Genomic DNA, 17,717 nt, shown 5'->3' with positions numbered 1-17,717 from the left:
CATATTCATTTTAACGAGTTGTATCAAACCCAAAAACTTATTTTAACGACTTGTACTCTATGCAAGTAAAGTTGTACCGATCCAATCGTGTCCAAAAACCGGAAAAACCGGACCTGGACCCGGTAAGTCTCATCCAGTCCAGTCTACAGTCTACAATATTCTCCGAAACCGGTCCGGTCCAAAAGTCGGTCCGATTCGGTACGGTCCGATCCAAATACTCACCCCTAGCTACATCTATTACTCTCTTCAGTTTGGTGAATCCTAATAATTTCCTGCTTCTACTTTGCCAAATCGCACTACATCGGGTTCCTAAACCCCTTTAGATATGATAAAAATTGGAAATTTGCAGACATGTCCCGACACGCTTTTTACAATGAGACATATCAACTTTGCCTAACTACACTTTTGACTCCCAAACTTTAGAAAATCACATGTCCTGATAAAACAAACTTTGGACCAGTTTTATTAATTTATCAAGCTGTTTAATTAAATACATCTAACACTCTTTTAATCATTCAGACTTTTGGTTACAACAAACAAACTTCTGAAAACAAGAAATAAAATGTATTGGATAGCTCGAGCTCAAAGATATACATAACAAGTAAAGACCAACAAGATGTTGAATATAAATTCAGAAACGGCTAAAACATATTTTTAGCATATAGTGCCACAACATATAGTATTAAGAATCTAGTCAGAATTAGTGGCTTAATGCCACGTGTCTATAGATATTACTTTACAGTTTACCTAACCTTCCTCTTCCCTTTACGAATAGCACCACCACCACCACCTCTTGACCCTGAATCACCACTTTCCGGTGAGTCTTCAACAACTGTGTCCTCTTGTATAACCAAACCACGGTTCCTTGAAAACTTCCTAATCGGTGTTGTTGGTAAAACACCTTCATTTTCACCTGAAACATTTACTTTTTGGGAAGAATTAGGTGAAGTGTCAACCGGAATCCTATGTGGCATCAGTTCTTCTCCAGCCTCAACCGCATCCAACATTAACTGTCAATCCAACACACAATAATCAATAAAAATAACAGATACAGATATAGATATAGATACAGATACATGCTTTAATAATATTTTTATGGAGTTACCTTCCAATCTTTGAAATCAAATCTGAAGAGGAAATGAGTGTAGGAAACCTCCTTAGAAGCAACTGCATTAGCAGCTGGAGCATTCCTTGGTGCTATAAGAAACAATAGTAACATATATAAATAAGTGATTTATGAATTGATAAAAGAATGTTTTTGAAGAAATATTATTTGTTGAAAACTTACAAACTAAATGGTCTCCTTTATCGTTGACTTTTATTTCTGCACGACCATCTTTAACAAGAAAGGACAAGGCAAAAAGATTTTCAACGGTTTGTGCAAATGATGTTCTATTCAAGACTAAAGTTTCAAGCTTTACAGTTCTGTTCCTTCTCAACACATCAAACATGGTTGACATGTTCTTATCAGTGTCTGTTTTCTCTTCTGTAACACTTGAAGCAAGCTACAAAAATCCAAGAGAAAGTACACATGTTTATATGATATGCATAAATGTAAATTAATTTTCTATTGTAAGCCTCATTACCTCTTCAGGGCGAGCTTTTTCAGTTAATCTTGCACGCTTTCTTTGCTCTACAACCTTTCGTTGCTTGATTTCAGAGTTCATTGGCCCAAGCCTGCAATACACAAACATAACTTTAGAGATAAAGTGTGTGTGTGTGTGTGTGTGAGAGAGAGAGAGAGAAAGAGAGAGATTTACATTGTGCAGCATCCATCAGCCTTGAGAAAAACATGAGACACTGCAATACCAATGTCTTTCCACCTAACAGAGTTCCTAATTTCATCAGCACCATCGCTTCCACTACCAATTCTACCAAAGTTCTTTAGTATACAAGATACAAAGTCAGATGGAGTCACTCCTTCATTACTCTGTGCTTTAACAGAAGTCATGAGTGTATTAGTGATGTCCAATAACGCTTCTGCATCAGCAACTTGCTCCCTGGGCTTCTGAACTGGAAACATAACAAAACAGAAGACGTGGTCTATCAGAAATACAAGAAAGTGATTATGTAGATATGATGAATCCAAATGATCTAGATACTTGTTCAAAATACATGTCTGGTTAACAGTTATTTGTTGCTTGTAGTGTTATCGTTCTTAGGGGTGGCATAAATTAGATAGAAGAATGTGATAAGAAACCAAGAAAATGAACTAATTGTATATGTTTAAACACATCAACGAAGTAATATGGTGGCATAAAATACCCAGTTGATGCAGGCATTCGACTTCATCAAAAATGAACCTGAATTTCTCGGAATCTGCCTTCGTTATATCATCTCTCTTTTCTGCAACAAAAAAAAAAAAAATACGAAAGCAAATGAAAACCCCCCACGATTGACTTGAATCTCATAAGGTTCTATAAAACAACATGCAAAAACGATGGTGTAGATAGCAATAAAAAACCGTAACAAAATGAACGGGGATTACCGCTTATTAGATTCTTCACAGCAAGATAACGAGACCGAAGAACCCTGCGCTCCAATCCATTTCCCTCGTTTTGATCGTCTCCTTCGTTATGATCACTCTCTCCCCTGTTTCTGCGACTAGCACCGTTCCCCTTACTGCCGCTACCACTCGGTTCGCCTTTCACATTTCGAACCATGATTAAAGAAAGGAAGACGATACCAGTTTAGTAAATCTTCTTGAAAGACTCGCAAAAAAAGAACAAATTAATCGAAGTAAATAAACCCTCAAATTTATGACAGGGTTGTGGAATCAACTGATAAGTGATTAGGTTTTAGGGAAAACCCGAAGAATTTTGAGGAATCGAGTATTTAGGGGGAAGACGGTTCGAAATATAAATTCGAGCCCTAAAAATTTCAAAATTTTGACGAAACGAAATTTGGGGCCGCCATCGTCTTGATGTTTTTTCAGCTTCCCCCCAATTTATAGTTTGCCCCAAAAATCCCAAATAAATATGAATCCCTCATAGTTTGTTTTAACTCAAAATCTCCACAAAAATTCATTGATCTTTTCTATGTTTTTCTTTCAAAAGACACATAAAAATAAAAATATAAAAATATTGTTATGTTTTACAATTATTTGATTATATATTCATACAAATCGTCATCAACAATTTATCAATAATTTATCTGCTCATATGTCATACACATCTTTAATAGCTTTTATAAGATGTTTAGGATGATATGTCTCTCTTGCCATCTTCGTGATGTTTGAGGTAAAGATCTAGCTTTCGTAGTTTTTATAAGATGTTTAGATTCATTGATATATCTTTCACGTCATCTACATGATGTTGAGAGGTCTCACAACGACATAAACACCACTTCTACATGGCGTGGTGTCACGTGAATCCGGCCACCTCAGTCACGCCTAAAAGTCAATTTTTTCCTAAGTTCACTCATATAAATACTTATTTATAGACACTTATTTCATACAATCAAACATACATTTCATACTACCAAACATACGCATTCATTTCAAATTTACTCTTGTAACTAAAATATGATAGTATCCTAAAGATAGCCAAATTTTACACTGTTCCAAAAGTGCACAACTGTAATTTGTTTTTGGCATTACGGTATCACTGTCAAAGCAACAGATGAGTATTTAAGGATGTATGAGAATGATGTTACAATTTTGTGATGGTATCATCGTGCTTCACATAAAAAAATTGTTGAAACCTACATATAATGATAACGAACAATTGTAAGCGATGAATGGAACCAAATATGGCTTCCATGGAATGCTTTGAATAGATGACGTGGGCGAATTGCCCAAGTGAAATGGTGAGGTCGATATGTATGAGGTGATCATGGAGTCTCGACAATAATAGTATAAGCAGCATCAATTGATCAATGGTTTTGGCATTTATTTTTTGGTGTTACCTGTTACATCAACGTTCTTTATGAATTGTAGATATTTGATGACATCTACAATGGAAAGGCATAATAGTGCTTGTGTTGAAGTAAATGCACCATAATTCAAACATGGATTTTAGTTTGTTAATATTATATAATAGAGTATTTTACAATAGCCAACTCGTCTAGATGTCTAGAAGTTGAAAACGAAAAATGTTTAAAGTGTTGCAAAAGACAGCAACGAAAGATGCGGAATGAGAATTTGGAGTCCTTAAGATTCGTTGGCACATAATTCAAAATCCATCACGAACATGTGAACCGACAAAAATAGATGACGTAATGTATGTTGGTATAATATATTCGATTTCTACCAACATTTTATGAAAATAATATAAGTTTAATTACGTGATATGCATAACATTTTCATCATGATATGATGGAACATATATACAACAATCGGCAAACCAACAACAATAATGACGAATAATTGTAACTTTTATTATGTAAATTTTTTTTTTATGAATTACTAGAATATTTTAAATTTTAATTAATTATATCCTTATATTTATAATTAGTTAATGAAAAATAGTTGTATCAAAAGAATAATAATTTTGAAATGATGCAGAGTAAGGACGACACCCCTATGATGTTAAGGTTTAGATGTCAGACCATCAAAATTCATTTACAGGTTTCTTTGCAAATGTAATGAAATTTAAATTTCCGCGTTATAACATACAATATTGCTAATCCTTCTTTTGAAGTTAATACTTTGTATGAATATATTGGTATATTTGATGAGAGTCTCGTGTTATTGATAAGACAAAACTGCAAAAATTGTCCATGTGGTATGCATTTTTTTCTAAGGTTTAGTCCAAACATCGATTTTTTTGGTTTCGTGGTCCTTTTGTAACATCCGATTATCAGGTATTTCCATTTTAGCCCTTAAACCTAATTGAAGTTTGCAAATTTGGTCCCATGTGGTTGAGTTTCGCATTTTAGCCCGTACGTTGGGCACACATGTGGGTACGCGCATCGTACTCGTGAGAATGGATTGTGGAAGCCATGCTAGTATGTTAGGTGTACATGTGGTACGTCGGGCGTACTAGGTCAACCTTTAAACCCTAATTTTAAGGGTTTGCTCCCCTATTCAAACCACATTGTCATTATGCATCCTTTGGATATTCCTTATCAGCCACCTTCCCTCATAAACCCTAATCTCGAGTCTAAGCCTTGTTTGTGTGAGTTTGGATCTTATTAGTGATTTTTGGTGCTTATTTGTTGAAGAAGAAGGATATTGGAGAATGAGGTGTTGCTTGCAAGCTTATAGATCCAGAAACTACTCCTCCTTGTGCATCTTTTGAAAGTATAAAGTTTATACCTTGATGTGATAGATGGGTTTTTATGAGCTTTTTGTCCTAAAGTTTGGACCTTTATGAGTATGGGGCACTCCATAGCATATTAGTTGTCCTTTAAAACATGTTAGGTCTTGTAGGTTCATAAAAATGGTTACTTGATGGCCCCTTTCTAGCCATGTAAGAGTTTGGTGGTGGTGATCATAGATTAATTTAGAGTTTTAAGGTTCAAGCCCTTTCTAGCCATGTAAAGGTTTAAAGTTTTAGACTTTATGGATTAAGACATTATAAGAAGGTCAGATCTGTGTTTGGATGCATGTCTAAATGGTTAAGACAATTTTGGAGTGGTTTGGGGGTCACACAGCGTATGCCCCGCGTACTACTAGCTACGCCCAGCGTAGCCATGTGAGACCTCGATCCCGCCTAATTCTCGAGTACGCCCCATGTATGAAGGGAGTATGCCTAACGTACGCGCTGGTAAGTTGACTTTTGATGACTTTTGACCTTTGGTCAAGATTTAGATTTTGGACCATAGGAGGGGCAAAATGGTCTTTTTGCCTTGAAGGGGGTAGTTGTGGGTTTTGGACTCGTGAGTTGAGTAATGGACCTTAATTATTAATTAGGGTTAATTATTGTGTTGTTAGGCGGAGTCTAGTTCCGACAGTTCGGGCGCGAGATTTATTTGTCATCGATATCAGGTGAGTCTCCTCATTTATTCCTACATGTGTGGTAGAATAGCTATATTTATGATGACCCGTTTGGTCTAATTTTTATTTTGTATGATGTCGTTTATGTGTGACTGAGAGTGTGGATAGTCTCCAGGGTTGCTGATAACCCATAGGGCGTGTTGTTGCCCACTGGGACAGTTGATAGTCCTGAAGATGGTTGATAACCCATAGTTGTTTATTTATGTTGTGTTATATGTGGTACTTTGAGGAACTCACTAAGCTTTGTGCTTACAGTTGTTGATTTACGGGTTTCAGGTACTTATGAGGATCGTGGGAAGGCAAAGGTCTGATTGTACACACTCGTTGGGAGATTTATGAGTTGATTAATGGACCTTAATTATTAATTAGGTTTAATTACCGTGTTATTAGGCGGAGTCTAGTTCCGACAGTTTGGGTGCGAGATTTATCTGTCATCAGTATCAGGTGAGTCTCATCACTTATTCTTACCTTCATGGTATAATAGTTGTATTTGTGATGACTAGTCGGGTCTAATTGTTATTTTGTATGATGTCGTTTATGTGAAATTGAGATCTAGGGTTGCCAATAACCCATAGGGCATGCTGTTGCCCACTGGGACTGCTAATAGTCCCCAAGATGACTGATAACCCATAGTTGTTTATTCATGTTGTGTTGTATGTGGTACTTTCGGGAACTCACTAAGCTTTGTGCTTACAGTTGTTGATTTATGGGTTTCAGGTACTTATGAGGATCGCAGGAAGGCAAAGGTCTAATTGTACACACTCGTTGGGAGATTTGTTACTGGGACAGTCTGAGATACTCTTATATTTTGTGATGATGATTTGTATTTGACACTTATGTTTTTGTTGACTTGGTTTACGAATAATGTTTTGTTAATTTAAAAATGAAAATTTTGGTTTAAAATTTGAGGTGTTACAATTTGGTAACAGAGCCCTGCTTTGAGGGATTTGGATGAACTCTAAGGTAATTCCAAACTCAAACTAAGGATTTGAAGATTTTCATAAAAGATTTTCAAAGAAATGAAGATTTTTGCTGAAGAAAAGCCCAATGAAGCAGTGTGTACAATCAACCAGAGCTCGAGCGGTAGTTTCCCAAAATACCTCAATTTATATCATGAGTAGTGTAGAGCTTATATTCTTTGATCTGATACAATTGCATGCTAGTTAGCGGTAAGCTAAGGATCCTACATGAATAGTGTGATAGTGTTGCCTGATTTGTGATGCCTTTAGCCTAGGAGTTCGTTCTTATGAGATTGAATATGTCATTGTTATTTGCTTGGTGTATGTTGTATAGTTGTACATAGTTAGGATTTCATAGCCTTAGAATGCCTGATTTAGCATTTCTTCATGTTCCTTGTTTGGTTGTGGATTTGAGGTGGAATCATTTATTTGAATGTCTATCGAGTCTCGTATTGTGTACAACTGGCATGCGCGAAGAAAATTGTGAGGGTAGCGAAGATCTTGTGAGGCGGAGCAGTGCTCGGGGGCAGTCTAGAGTCAGTGTATAAATGCTTAGTCATGATTCTAAGGAACCAGCAAGGCAAGTGTATAGCTGATTTGGGGCAATAGAGTCCTTGTGACTTAGGGCTTGAGATGACGACTTGAGACAAATACGGGTTGGTGTGGAAGGTAGTATTGGGCTCGTACTACTGAACGCATTGGGTTCGTATGCGGTTCAAGGAGAAATATTAAGGAACTAAGGAACTTGTAGGAATGTGTGGGTGTTGTATATGCGCTTTAGCCTAATTCTGATGGTTTTCTTGTGTGTTTTAGTATGTTGGTTACCCGAGGTTCAGGCTTCAACGATCCCGAGATGCCGAGTGCTAGTGATGTTGAGATCCACAAGATTGTTGCCACGAAGGTGGCCGCAGCAATCAAATGGGTCATTCCCAAGATGTTTGGGTCTATTAATACCACGCTGATCGAGATTTTTGACGAGCGTTATGTCGCTGTTACTAAGGTTGTTGATGTTGCGGGACCGCAAGGGGTGATTCGTTGTGGTACCGAGAGTTCAACAACACGAAGCCACCCGAGTTTGATGGGACCCAATATCTTATTGCTGCTAGGAGATGAATTTATGATGTTGAGGGATGTTTTTACACTTGCTCCTGTCTGGAGAATTTGAGGGTTCGTTTCACGTTGAACCTGCTTCACTTGAGAGCGAAGGATTCGTGGAAGTTTGTGACAGCTGACTACACTTTTGCAGAGCATTCTACGGTGACCTGGGATAGATTTACTGAGATGTTCAGGGATGAGTTTGTACCCATCATTGAGCGAGAGAAATTGGCCCAAGAGTTACTGTCTCTCAAGCAAAAGACAGAGACGGTGACGGAGATCACCAGGATGTTTCATGATAAGGATTTGTTTTGTCCTAAGCATGTGTCTTCTGAGCAGACACGTGTGAGTCGGTATCTGAGTATTCTGAGGAGGGATATTCATGAGTTCGTGGCGAACACTTCATATCAGACATTGGATGAGTTGCAGACCAATGCTAAGGGAAGAGAGATTAAGCTGGAGACCAAGGCTAGAGAGGAAAGGGAGACCCAGGTGAGAGATAGGAGTCCAACATAGTCGCAGCCGGCGACTAAGTGGCCCAAGCCCGTTGATTCGAGAGTTGGAGGCCAAAAGGGCCGCACTTGCGGTAAGTGCGGCAAGGGGCACGAGGGACCCTGTCGGTCAGAGACAGTTTGCTACATATGTGGCAAGGAGGGGCATTTAGCCTAGGATTGCCCCCAAGGGATTTCGGGTTTGCTTCAATTGCAACCAGGCAGGACATTTGAGGGACAAGTGTCCTCAACTTGCATCTAGGGCGGTTCAGACTCTGGCCCCCACGACCCTGCATATTACCGATGGTCGGCAGGGGAAGGTCGAGGCACCTAGGGCTCGAAGGAAAGCATTTCAGTTGACAACAGAGGAGGCCCGAGCAGCTCTAGACGTCATGGCTGGTATGTGTTCTTTATTATTCTGCTGATTTATTTATGTTGCTTATATTATTATTTGTGTAGGTACTTTTTCCTGAGGAGTTACCGTGTGTGCCTCCTGCAAGGCAAGTAGAGTTTCAGATCGATCTGATCCCGAGTGCGGCACCGATTTCCAAGGCACTGTACTGTCTTGCACCTCCGTAGATGCAGGAGTTATCCTCTCAGCTTCAGGACTTAGGAAAAGGGTTTATTCGGCCAAGCAGTTCTCTTTGGGGAGCACTGATCCTTTTTATCAAGAAAAATGATGGTTTACACCGGATGTGCATTGATTACCGGGAGTTGAACAAGTTAAGGGTGAAGAACCGTTATCCGTTGTCGAGGATTGATGATCTTCTCGATCAGTTGCAAGGGGCATCTTGGTTTTCCAATATCGATTTGAGGTCCAGCTACCATCAGATGAAGGTGCGAGAAGATGACCCTCTAAACTCGATATGGACATTACGAGTTCCCGGTGATGCCTTTTGGGCTCACCAGCGACGTTCATGGATCTCATGAACCAGGTGTGCAGTCCCATGTTGGATCGATCGGTGACCATCTTCATCGATGACATTATGGTCTATGCGAAGACCGGAGAGCAGTACGAGGAGCATTTACGCATGATTCTTGGAGTTTTGAGGATGGAGAGGCTCTATGCACCAACAGAAATCCGACAATTCTTGGGACTCGCAGGCTACTACCAAAGGTTTATTCAAAACTTCTCCAAGATAGCCAAGCCCCTCACCACTCTAACACAAAAATGCGTACCTTTCAACCGGACGGACAAGAAAGGAGCTGCTTTCCAAATCTTAAAGCGAGCCCTCTGTAGTGCTCCAGTGCTATCCTTACCAGATGGAACCGAGGACTTCGTAGTATATTGCGATGCTTCGAACCAAGGTTTAGGTTGTGTCCTTATGCAGTGTGAAAAGGTGATAGCTTACGCGTCCAGGAAATCGAAGACGCATGAAGTAAATTACACCACCCATGATCTCGAGCTGGGAGCCGTGGTCTTCGCCCTAAAGATTTGGAGGCACTACCTCTATGCTACAAAGTGCACCATCTTCACGGACCACAAAAGCCTCCAGCACATTCTAAATCAAAAGGAGTTGAACATGAGGCAACGAAGGTGGGTTCAGCAGCTAAATGATTATGGATGCGAGATCAAGTACCACCCAGGCAAGGCAAACGTGGTAGTCGATTCCCTAAGCAGGAAATAATACTCAGGTCGCCTTGTGAAAACTTTATCGATAACCATCCACTCTCATCTAACTTCTCAAATCAAGGAAGCACAATTGGAGGCATTGAAGCCGAAGAATGCCGCTAATGAAACACTGCGTGGAATGGATAAGAATATAGAAGTCAAGGGAGACGGAGCTTACTACTTCATGGAACGTATCTGGATCCCAAAATATGGAGGATTCAGGGATGTAGTCATGAACGAAGCGCACAAAACATGATACTCCGTCCATCCAGGTTCCGATAAGATATACCTAGACATTAAACAACATTATTGGTGGCCGAACATGAAAGCAGAGATTGTCACTTACGTGGGCAAGTGTCTCACTTGTGCCAAAGTAAAAGTGGAATATCAGAGGCCCCCAGGATTGTTACAACGGACAATAATACCCGAGTGGAAATGGGAAAGGATCACCATGGATTTCATAACCAAATTACCTAAGAAAGTGGACGGATTGGATGTTATCTGGGTAATTGTCGATAGGTTAACTAAATCCGCCCATTTCCTACCAATAAGGGAGACATACAAAATGGAGAGGTTAACACGAATTTATATAAAAGAAATTGTGAGACTCCATGGAGTGCTGATATCTATTATCTCGGATCGAGATAGTAGATTTACTTCACGATTTTGGCAGTCGCTCCAGAGGGCAATGGGAACACAACTAGACATGAGCACTGCTTACCACCCTCAAACCGACGGCCAAAGCAAGCGAACCATTCAAACGCTTGAAGATATGCTCCGAGCCTGTGTGATTGATTTTGGCAGGGCATAGGATACCCACTTGTCCTTAATTGAGTTCTTGTACAACAACAACTATCACACAAGCATTAAGGTCGCTCCTTTTGAGGCTTTGTATGGTTGCAAATGCATATCGCCTCTCTGCTGGTCTGAGGTGGGAGACACCCAGTTGGAAAAAGGACAAACACCGAACAACACTCTTACAGGACCCGAGATCATTCGGGAAACGACGGAGAAAACAATTCAAATCAAGGCATGACTCCAAGCATCCCGAGACCGACAAAAGAGCTACGCTGACAAACGACGAAATCCTCTGGAGTTTCAAGTCGGATATCGGGTGTTATTGAAAGTCTCTCCCTGGAAGGGGATGATCCGTTTTGGGAAGCGGGGAAAACTAAATCCGCGATACATCGGGCCATTCGAGATTCTTGCCCGGATTGGTCCGGTGGCATATAGGCTGCAGCTACCTACGGAGCTCAGCAACATACACCCCGTGTTCCACGTGTCGAATTTGAAAAAGTGCTTATCAGATGAAACCCTCGTCGTTCCTCTGGATGAGATCGAAGTAAACGAGAATCTCCTGTTCGTCGAAGAGCTGGTTGAGATAATGGACATGGAAGTGAAGCGTCCAAAACAAAACCACATTCCGATTGTGAAGGTTTGATGGAACGCTAAGCGCGGACCGGAATTCACATGGGAACGCGAAGACCAAATGATGCAAAAGTACCCTCACCTTTTCTCTAGTTCCTAGGAATAACTTCCAAAAGAATTTCGGGACGAAATTCCCTCTAACGGGGGGATGATGTCACAACTAGCAATTGTGGGCTAGGAAATTATGTCTTATTGTAATCAACACTTGATGTATCTTGTAGGTTTAAGTTTAAGGTTATACATATTACTCATTCAAAAACAACTAGTCGAATCAATAATCACTCATGAAACCCTAAACCTAATTCAAAATACTACATTCACTCGACTTTGGGTTTGTAACCCTAACTTCCCGGTTCAAAATTATTATTGGGTCAGGAATCAGTTATTGGTCCTAATGGGCCAATAAACTCTCAATTGAATTATTTTGAGCTAAGAATCCTCATTTGGGGCCTAAATGGACCCACATCCATTAAGCTATAACATTTTGGGCCATATTGGGCCTAAAATGTTTCACCTTGTCTACATGGGACTTAATGGGCCATGAATGTTTTCTTGAACCTCATTGGGCTGAAAACCCATTGTTTATACCATCTTAGGCCGTAAACACCTATGTGGGCCCACATGGATCAAAACTCCCTAATGGGCCAGTTTCAAGAACAAGCCCAAGGCCCATATTTTCCTTTTTCCCTCTCACTCTCGAAAAATATATATATAAAAAAAAGGAAAAGATTGTGGGAATTAACATCTTGACACCTCACTATTTCATGGTGAATATCCATGCATAATATCCCCCATATAACAATGAAGTCTCATGCTTCTAGGCAAGTCTTATCACTCTCTCCCTTTCTTCTTCATAACTCTCGGCCATAAGGATCCCCATCACCACCTTCGTTTCACTCTCAAACTCACCCAAAAATCCTCTCTAAAACTCTCAATAAAACCCCATTTCCCTTTCCAAATTTGTGTGAACTTGTGTGTAAGTCCAAGGATACTTCATCAAAATCCATCCATTCTTGGTAAGCTACTTTCTCATCAAGGTGTTTAACTTCAAGTTCATGTTAAACTTACTTCTCTTAACACTCCATTTCATGATCCATGTTCCTTTGAAACCCCATAAGTTTGAGATCTACTCAAGGGAGCTTGCTAGGGCCAAAATCTCTCTCATTTCTTCACCAAAAACCGAATCTATAAACCCAAAGTGAGTTCATACCCCCTATTTTCGGTTTTTACTATGTTTTGGGGGAGGATACAAGTTGCTTTTTGTAGATCTATGTGTTTATGCATGATTATATGTGTTTTCCATGTTATATGTTGTGCTTATGTGTTTGGAATATCTTAGATTTCTAAAGATCTACTAAAATATGGTGATATTTATAAACTAAAACACCTTATGCAACTTATGATGAATATGAAAGGATTAAAACATGTTTAGGATGTTTGAAACTAAGTAAAAATCGTGTAAAGGGCCAAAAATTGACATAGTAAACAAAAGTGAGGATCTTTTTGTCAACTCACGGTTTTAAGAGAACTAAAAGAGTAATTTTAAATGAAAATGGGTCTTTATGATATTCATGGCTTTAAAAGGGCCAAAAGTGTAAATTTTCACAAAATGGGCCTTCACGGTTTCATGGACTAAACTTGTAAAATTTTGGTTTCTATGAATTAAATTGTCATTTTAAACAAATTTGAGCCAAAAATATAAATTTTCGGTTAAATGGGCTGAAAATAAAAATTTTATTAAACTTGGGCTAAAAAGGTTAATTTTTGTGCATTTGGGCCGAAAATGTCAACTTTTACAAAAATTGGGTCGAAAATGACAATTCTAACAAAAGTGGGCTAAAAATGTTATTTTATTTTGAAATAAGCCATTAAATGTAACCTTTGGTTTTAAGGGACTTAAAGCGTCATTTTTACAAAAAATGTGCCTTAATTGTAAATTTTCGGTTTTATGGACCAAAAAAAATGCCTTTTTACAAAAAGTTGGCATTTTATGTCAGTTTGTTAAACAATTGAGCTTAAATGATCAACGTAATAACAAACGAAACAAATACGTCACTTACACTATTAATTGGGTCGGAATATACCTTAAATGCTTAGTGGGCCTTAGTGGCCCATTTGCATGTTTAAGTGGGCCTGTAATACACACTGCATGTCTATTGGGCCCTTGTGGTTCAATTACATGCTTATTGGGCCTGGAATATATATACATTACATGTTGTTTGGGCCTTTGTGGCTCATTTACATACTTGTTGGGCCTAATAAACTAAAAACATACACGGAAACAATATACACTGTGCAATCCAATATTCGCGTAAATTCAGTTAAGACTCTTGTGAGACATTTCGTTTGTTCACACCTATCTAGTGTACAACTGTAGCCTGTAGTTATAACCAGGGTCTCCTGGAGGGAGAGCGAGAGTTTGTGTATAGATCTATACGAGGTTGACACCCCACACCTGAGCTGTTCGCTACAGTTAGACTAGGCCAGTCTAGGGTGACAAACCTTACCTTAAACAAATTGGCGTCTGAAAAACGTCATGACGGGCGGACCAATCATTATCAAGTATGGTTATAACGACTCACAAAGAAATTAACTCCACTGTAAAATTTACGGAATACATAAACGATTCTATAATTACAATTCTATACAAACACCAACTCACAGTCTTTGGGTTTTTAATACTACCACACTTTTAGAAGCAGAAAATATCGGATTTTTTTGGAAAAACGTACATTATACGTCACCTTCTACTTACAAGAAAACATCGGATTTTCTGGAATACTCGTTTTATACATTTTTCAAAACAGGAAACACACATGCATTAATACATGACTTGATACAATACTTTCAACCATTTTACATAAAATATCAGATTTTCTGGTGTTTACAAATTTATACAAAACTTTTCATACAAACATGCTTATGAACTCACCAACATTATATATGTTGACGTTTTCAAAATAACTTGTATTCTTAGGAAATCGTTAAGCAGGTGGGCATCAAGAATATGTGGAAATTTGTTGCATTTTGTTGCTATTATAAACCTTTATATTTTGGGATGTAACTATTGTAAACAATTACAATGATGTAAACTCAATATTGTTGTATTATTGTACGTGTGATGATGATGCTTGCCTTGTTTCTATTATATTCACTGTGATGATATTACAAGATGAAGTCACCCAAACCCCCGGACGTTTCCGCCGTTTCTCCGGTTCGGGGGTGTGACAAACAACCACCACACCAATATTGACATGCCTCCCTTTGAGCTTTTGTATGGGAGATGGTGTCGAACCCCTATTTATTGGGGCGAGGTCAGACAGAGAGTGATGAGGAGCATGAAGATAGTGCTCAAGACGACCGAGCTTATCCAACAAGTTAGACAGAGATTACTGCTGATGGCCCAAAGCTGCCAGAAGAGTTATGCAGATCGACGATGCTCTGAGCTAGAGTTCAAGGTGGGAGATTTAGTTCTTTTGAAGGTATCATCCTAGAAGGGTGTTATATGCTTCAGGAAGCGGGGCACGCTGGGCCCCAGGTTTATTAGCCCTTTCCGACTATTGGCCCGTGTGGACAAGGTAGCTTACTGGTTAGAGCTGTTGGAGGAGTTGAGGCAGATTCATGATAACTTCCATGTTTCCCAGTTGAGGAAGTGCATAGTTGACGAGACAAATGTGGTCCATTTGGAGGACATTCAGGTCGATGACCGCCTGAATTACATCAAAAAGTCGGTGGCAATTCTGGATCAGATAGTGAAGACCTTGAGGAACAAGGTAGTGAACTTGGTCAAAGTTCAGTGGCAACACCGGAAAGGCTCGGAGTGGACGTGGGAGCCCGAGCCTGAGATACGTAAGCACTATCCTGATCTGTTTCCCGAGGATGACTTCGGTGGCGAAGTCTGATTCTAGCGGGGGAGAATTGTAACATCTGATTATCAGGTATTTCCATTTTGGCCCTTAAACCTAATTGAAGTTTGCACATTTAGTCACATGTGGTTGAGTTTTGCATTTCAGCCCGTATGTTGGGCGTACATGTGGGTAAGCGCAACGTACTCGTGGCGTACATGTGAGAATGGATCGTGAAATCCATGCTAGTATGTTGGGTGTACGTGTGGTACGCCAAGCGTACCAACTCAACCTCTAAAACCTAATGTTATAGGTTTGCTCCCCTATTTCAACCACCTTATGCCTCCTTTAGACATTCCTTATCAGCCACCTTCCCTCATAAACCCTAATCTCGAGTCTACGCCTTGTTTGTGTGAGTTTGGAGCTTATTAGTGATTTTTGGTGCTTATTTGTTGAAGAAGATGGTTGTTGGAGAAGGAGGTGTTGCTTGCAAGCTTATAGATCCATAAACTACTCCTCCGTGTGCATCTTTTGAAGGTATAAAGTCTATACCTTGATTTTTTTCCCCTTTTTGATCTCCATAGATGGGTTTTATGAGCTTTTTGTCCCAAAGTTTGGACCTTTATGAGTATGGGGTACTCTAGAGCATATTAGTTGTTCTTTCATGCATGTTAGGTCTTGTAGATTCATAAAAATGGTTGTTTGATGGTCCCTTCATAGTAATGCAAGATTTTGGTGGTGTTGAGTGTGGATTAAGTTAGAGTTTTAAGGTTCAATCCCTTTCTAGCCATGAAAAGGCTCAAAATTTTAGACTTTATTGATTAAGACGTTCTAAGAAGGTCATATATGTGTTTGGATGCATGTATTAATGATTAAGACCATTTTGGAGTGGTTTTGGGGTCAGACGGCATACGCCCCATGTACTACTGGCTACGCCCAGCGTAGCCAGGTGAGACCCTGATCCCGCCTGATTCTCGAGTACGCCCCGCGTAGGAAGAGAGTACGCTCAACGTATGTGTTGGGCACTTGACTTTTGTTGACTTTCGACCTTTGGTCAAAATTTAGGGTTTTGGACTATAGGAGGGGCAAAATGGTCTTTTTGTTATTAGGGGGGTTAGTTGTGGGTTTTGGACTCGCGAGTTGATTAATGGACCTTAATTATTAATTAGGTTTAATTATTGTGCTATTAGGCGGAGTCTAGTTCCGGCAGTCCGGGTGCGAGATTTATCTGTCATCAATATCAGGTGAGTCTCCTCACTTATTCTTACATGCGTGGTAGAATAGTTGTATTTGTGATGACCAGCCGGGTCTAATTGTTATATTTTATGATGTCGTTTATGTGTGACTGAGACTGCGGATAGTCTCCAGGGTTGCTGATAATCCATTGGGCGTGCTGTTGCCCACTGGGACTGCTAATAGTTCTCAAGATGACTGATAACCCATGGCTGTTTATTTATGTTGTGCTGTATGTGGTACTTTCAGAAACTTACTAAGCTTTGTGCTTACAGTTGTTGATTTATGGGTTTCAGGTACTTCCGAGGATTGTGGGAAGACGAATATCTGATTGTACACACTGGATGGGAGATTTGTTATTAGGACAGTCTGAGATACTCTAATATTTTGTGATGATGATTTGTATTTGACACTTATGCTTTTGTTGACATGGTTTAAGAACAATGTTTTGGTAATTTAAAAACGAAAAATTTGGTTTAAAATTTGAGGTGTTACACCTTTTGAGTTAGTTTTGTTGCGGATCTGGTTCCTCAGTAAACTGAAATGATTTTAATACCCTTAGGGTATTTATTTTATATTTTTATTTCATTTTTAAATCTAATACTTATTTATTTTATTTAAACAATAAAATATAATAGGGTCTCTCTCTCTCTCTCTGAACTAACGACTATAAACTGAACCATCTCTTTCTATATGCTAATGCAACACACATAAACTCCATAGTAATCATAACCCGAGCAAAATTTAAATCTCGCACTCCATCTCATAATGTTTCTGTTAGAGATGATGGCGATTTTGAAGAAAACATTAAGAAATTCGAAATATATAGTGAAATCCCCAAAAACTTGAACTCGTCGCTCATCTTTCTGGTAGAATTAAGGGTCGTAGTTCTAGATTCTTGTTGTGATTCCAATCCTCAAGGTCATAGCTTTAATATGGTAGGGTTCTGGAGTACAACAGGGCATCTATCATGGAATAGAGAGGAGGTGTAGGACTTGGAGACACCAGAACCGGGTGATATGATTTGGCCTCTATTAGACTTCCTAGGTATAGCTGAAACAATTGTGGTTCATGATGGGATGATGTAAATTTTCGATCGACTTCGCCGTTTTGGTT

General features: G+C 39.3%; 1 protein-coding gene across 1 annotated transcript; it reads right to left on the bottom strand.

The window, feature by feature from the left end:
- Positions 1-591: 591 nt before the first annotated feature.
- On the bottom strand, positions 592-2,954 carry LOC145112210 (non-structural maintenance of chromosomes element 4 homolog A-like). The gene is made up of 7 exons (XM_079048406.1): positions 2,489-2,954; positions 2,266-2,346; positions 1,761-2,013; positions 1,587-1,677; positions 1,289-1,505; positions 1,106-1,197; positions 592-1,010 (listed from the first exon to the last, which is right to left on the bottom strand). The coding sequence occupies exons 1-7, from the start codon at positions 2,661-2,663 to the stop codon at positions 744-746; spliced, it is 1,176 nt and encodes a 391-aa protein (XP_078904532.1). The 5' UTR covers positions 2,664-2,954; the 3' UTR covers positions 592-743.
- Between the last annotated feature and the right edge of the window lie 14,763 nt (positions 2,955-17,717).

The sequence above is a fragment of the Lactuca virosa genome, chromosome 5 (assembly GCF_052849685.1).
Source record: "Lactuca virosa cultivar CGN04683 chromosome 5, Lactuca_virosa_CGN04683_v6, whole genome shotgun sequence".
NCBI lineage: Eukaryota > Viridiplantae > Streptophyta > Magnoliopsida > Asterales > Asteraceae > Lactuca > Lactuca virosa.
The sequence above is the reverse complement of the archived record's forward strand: the minus strand, read 5'-3'. Positions and strand labels throughout refer to the sequence as shown.

Excerpts from the sequence above, each read along its gene's own strand:
- LOC145112210 (XM_079048406.1), bottom strand. The coding sequence starts at position 2,663 with ATGGTTCGAAATGTGAAAGGCGAACCGAGTGGTAGCGGCAGTAAGGGG. Across the intron at positions 1,678-1,760 it reads GCTGATGGATGCTGCACAAT|GCTTGGGCCAATGAACTCTG; the intron begins GTAAATCTCTCT and ends TGTGTATTGCAG. Across the intron at positions 1,198-1,288 it reads TAAAGGAGACCATTTAGTTT|CACCAAGGAATGCTCCAGCT; the intron begins GTAAGTTTTCAA and ends TGTTTCTTATAG.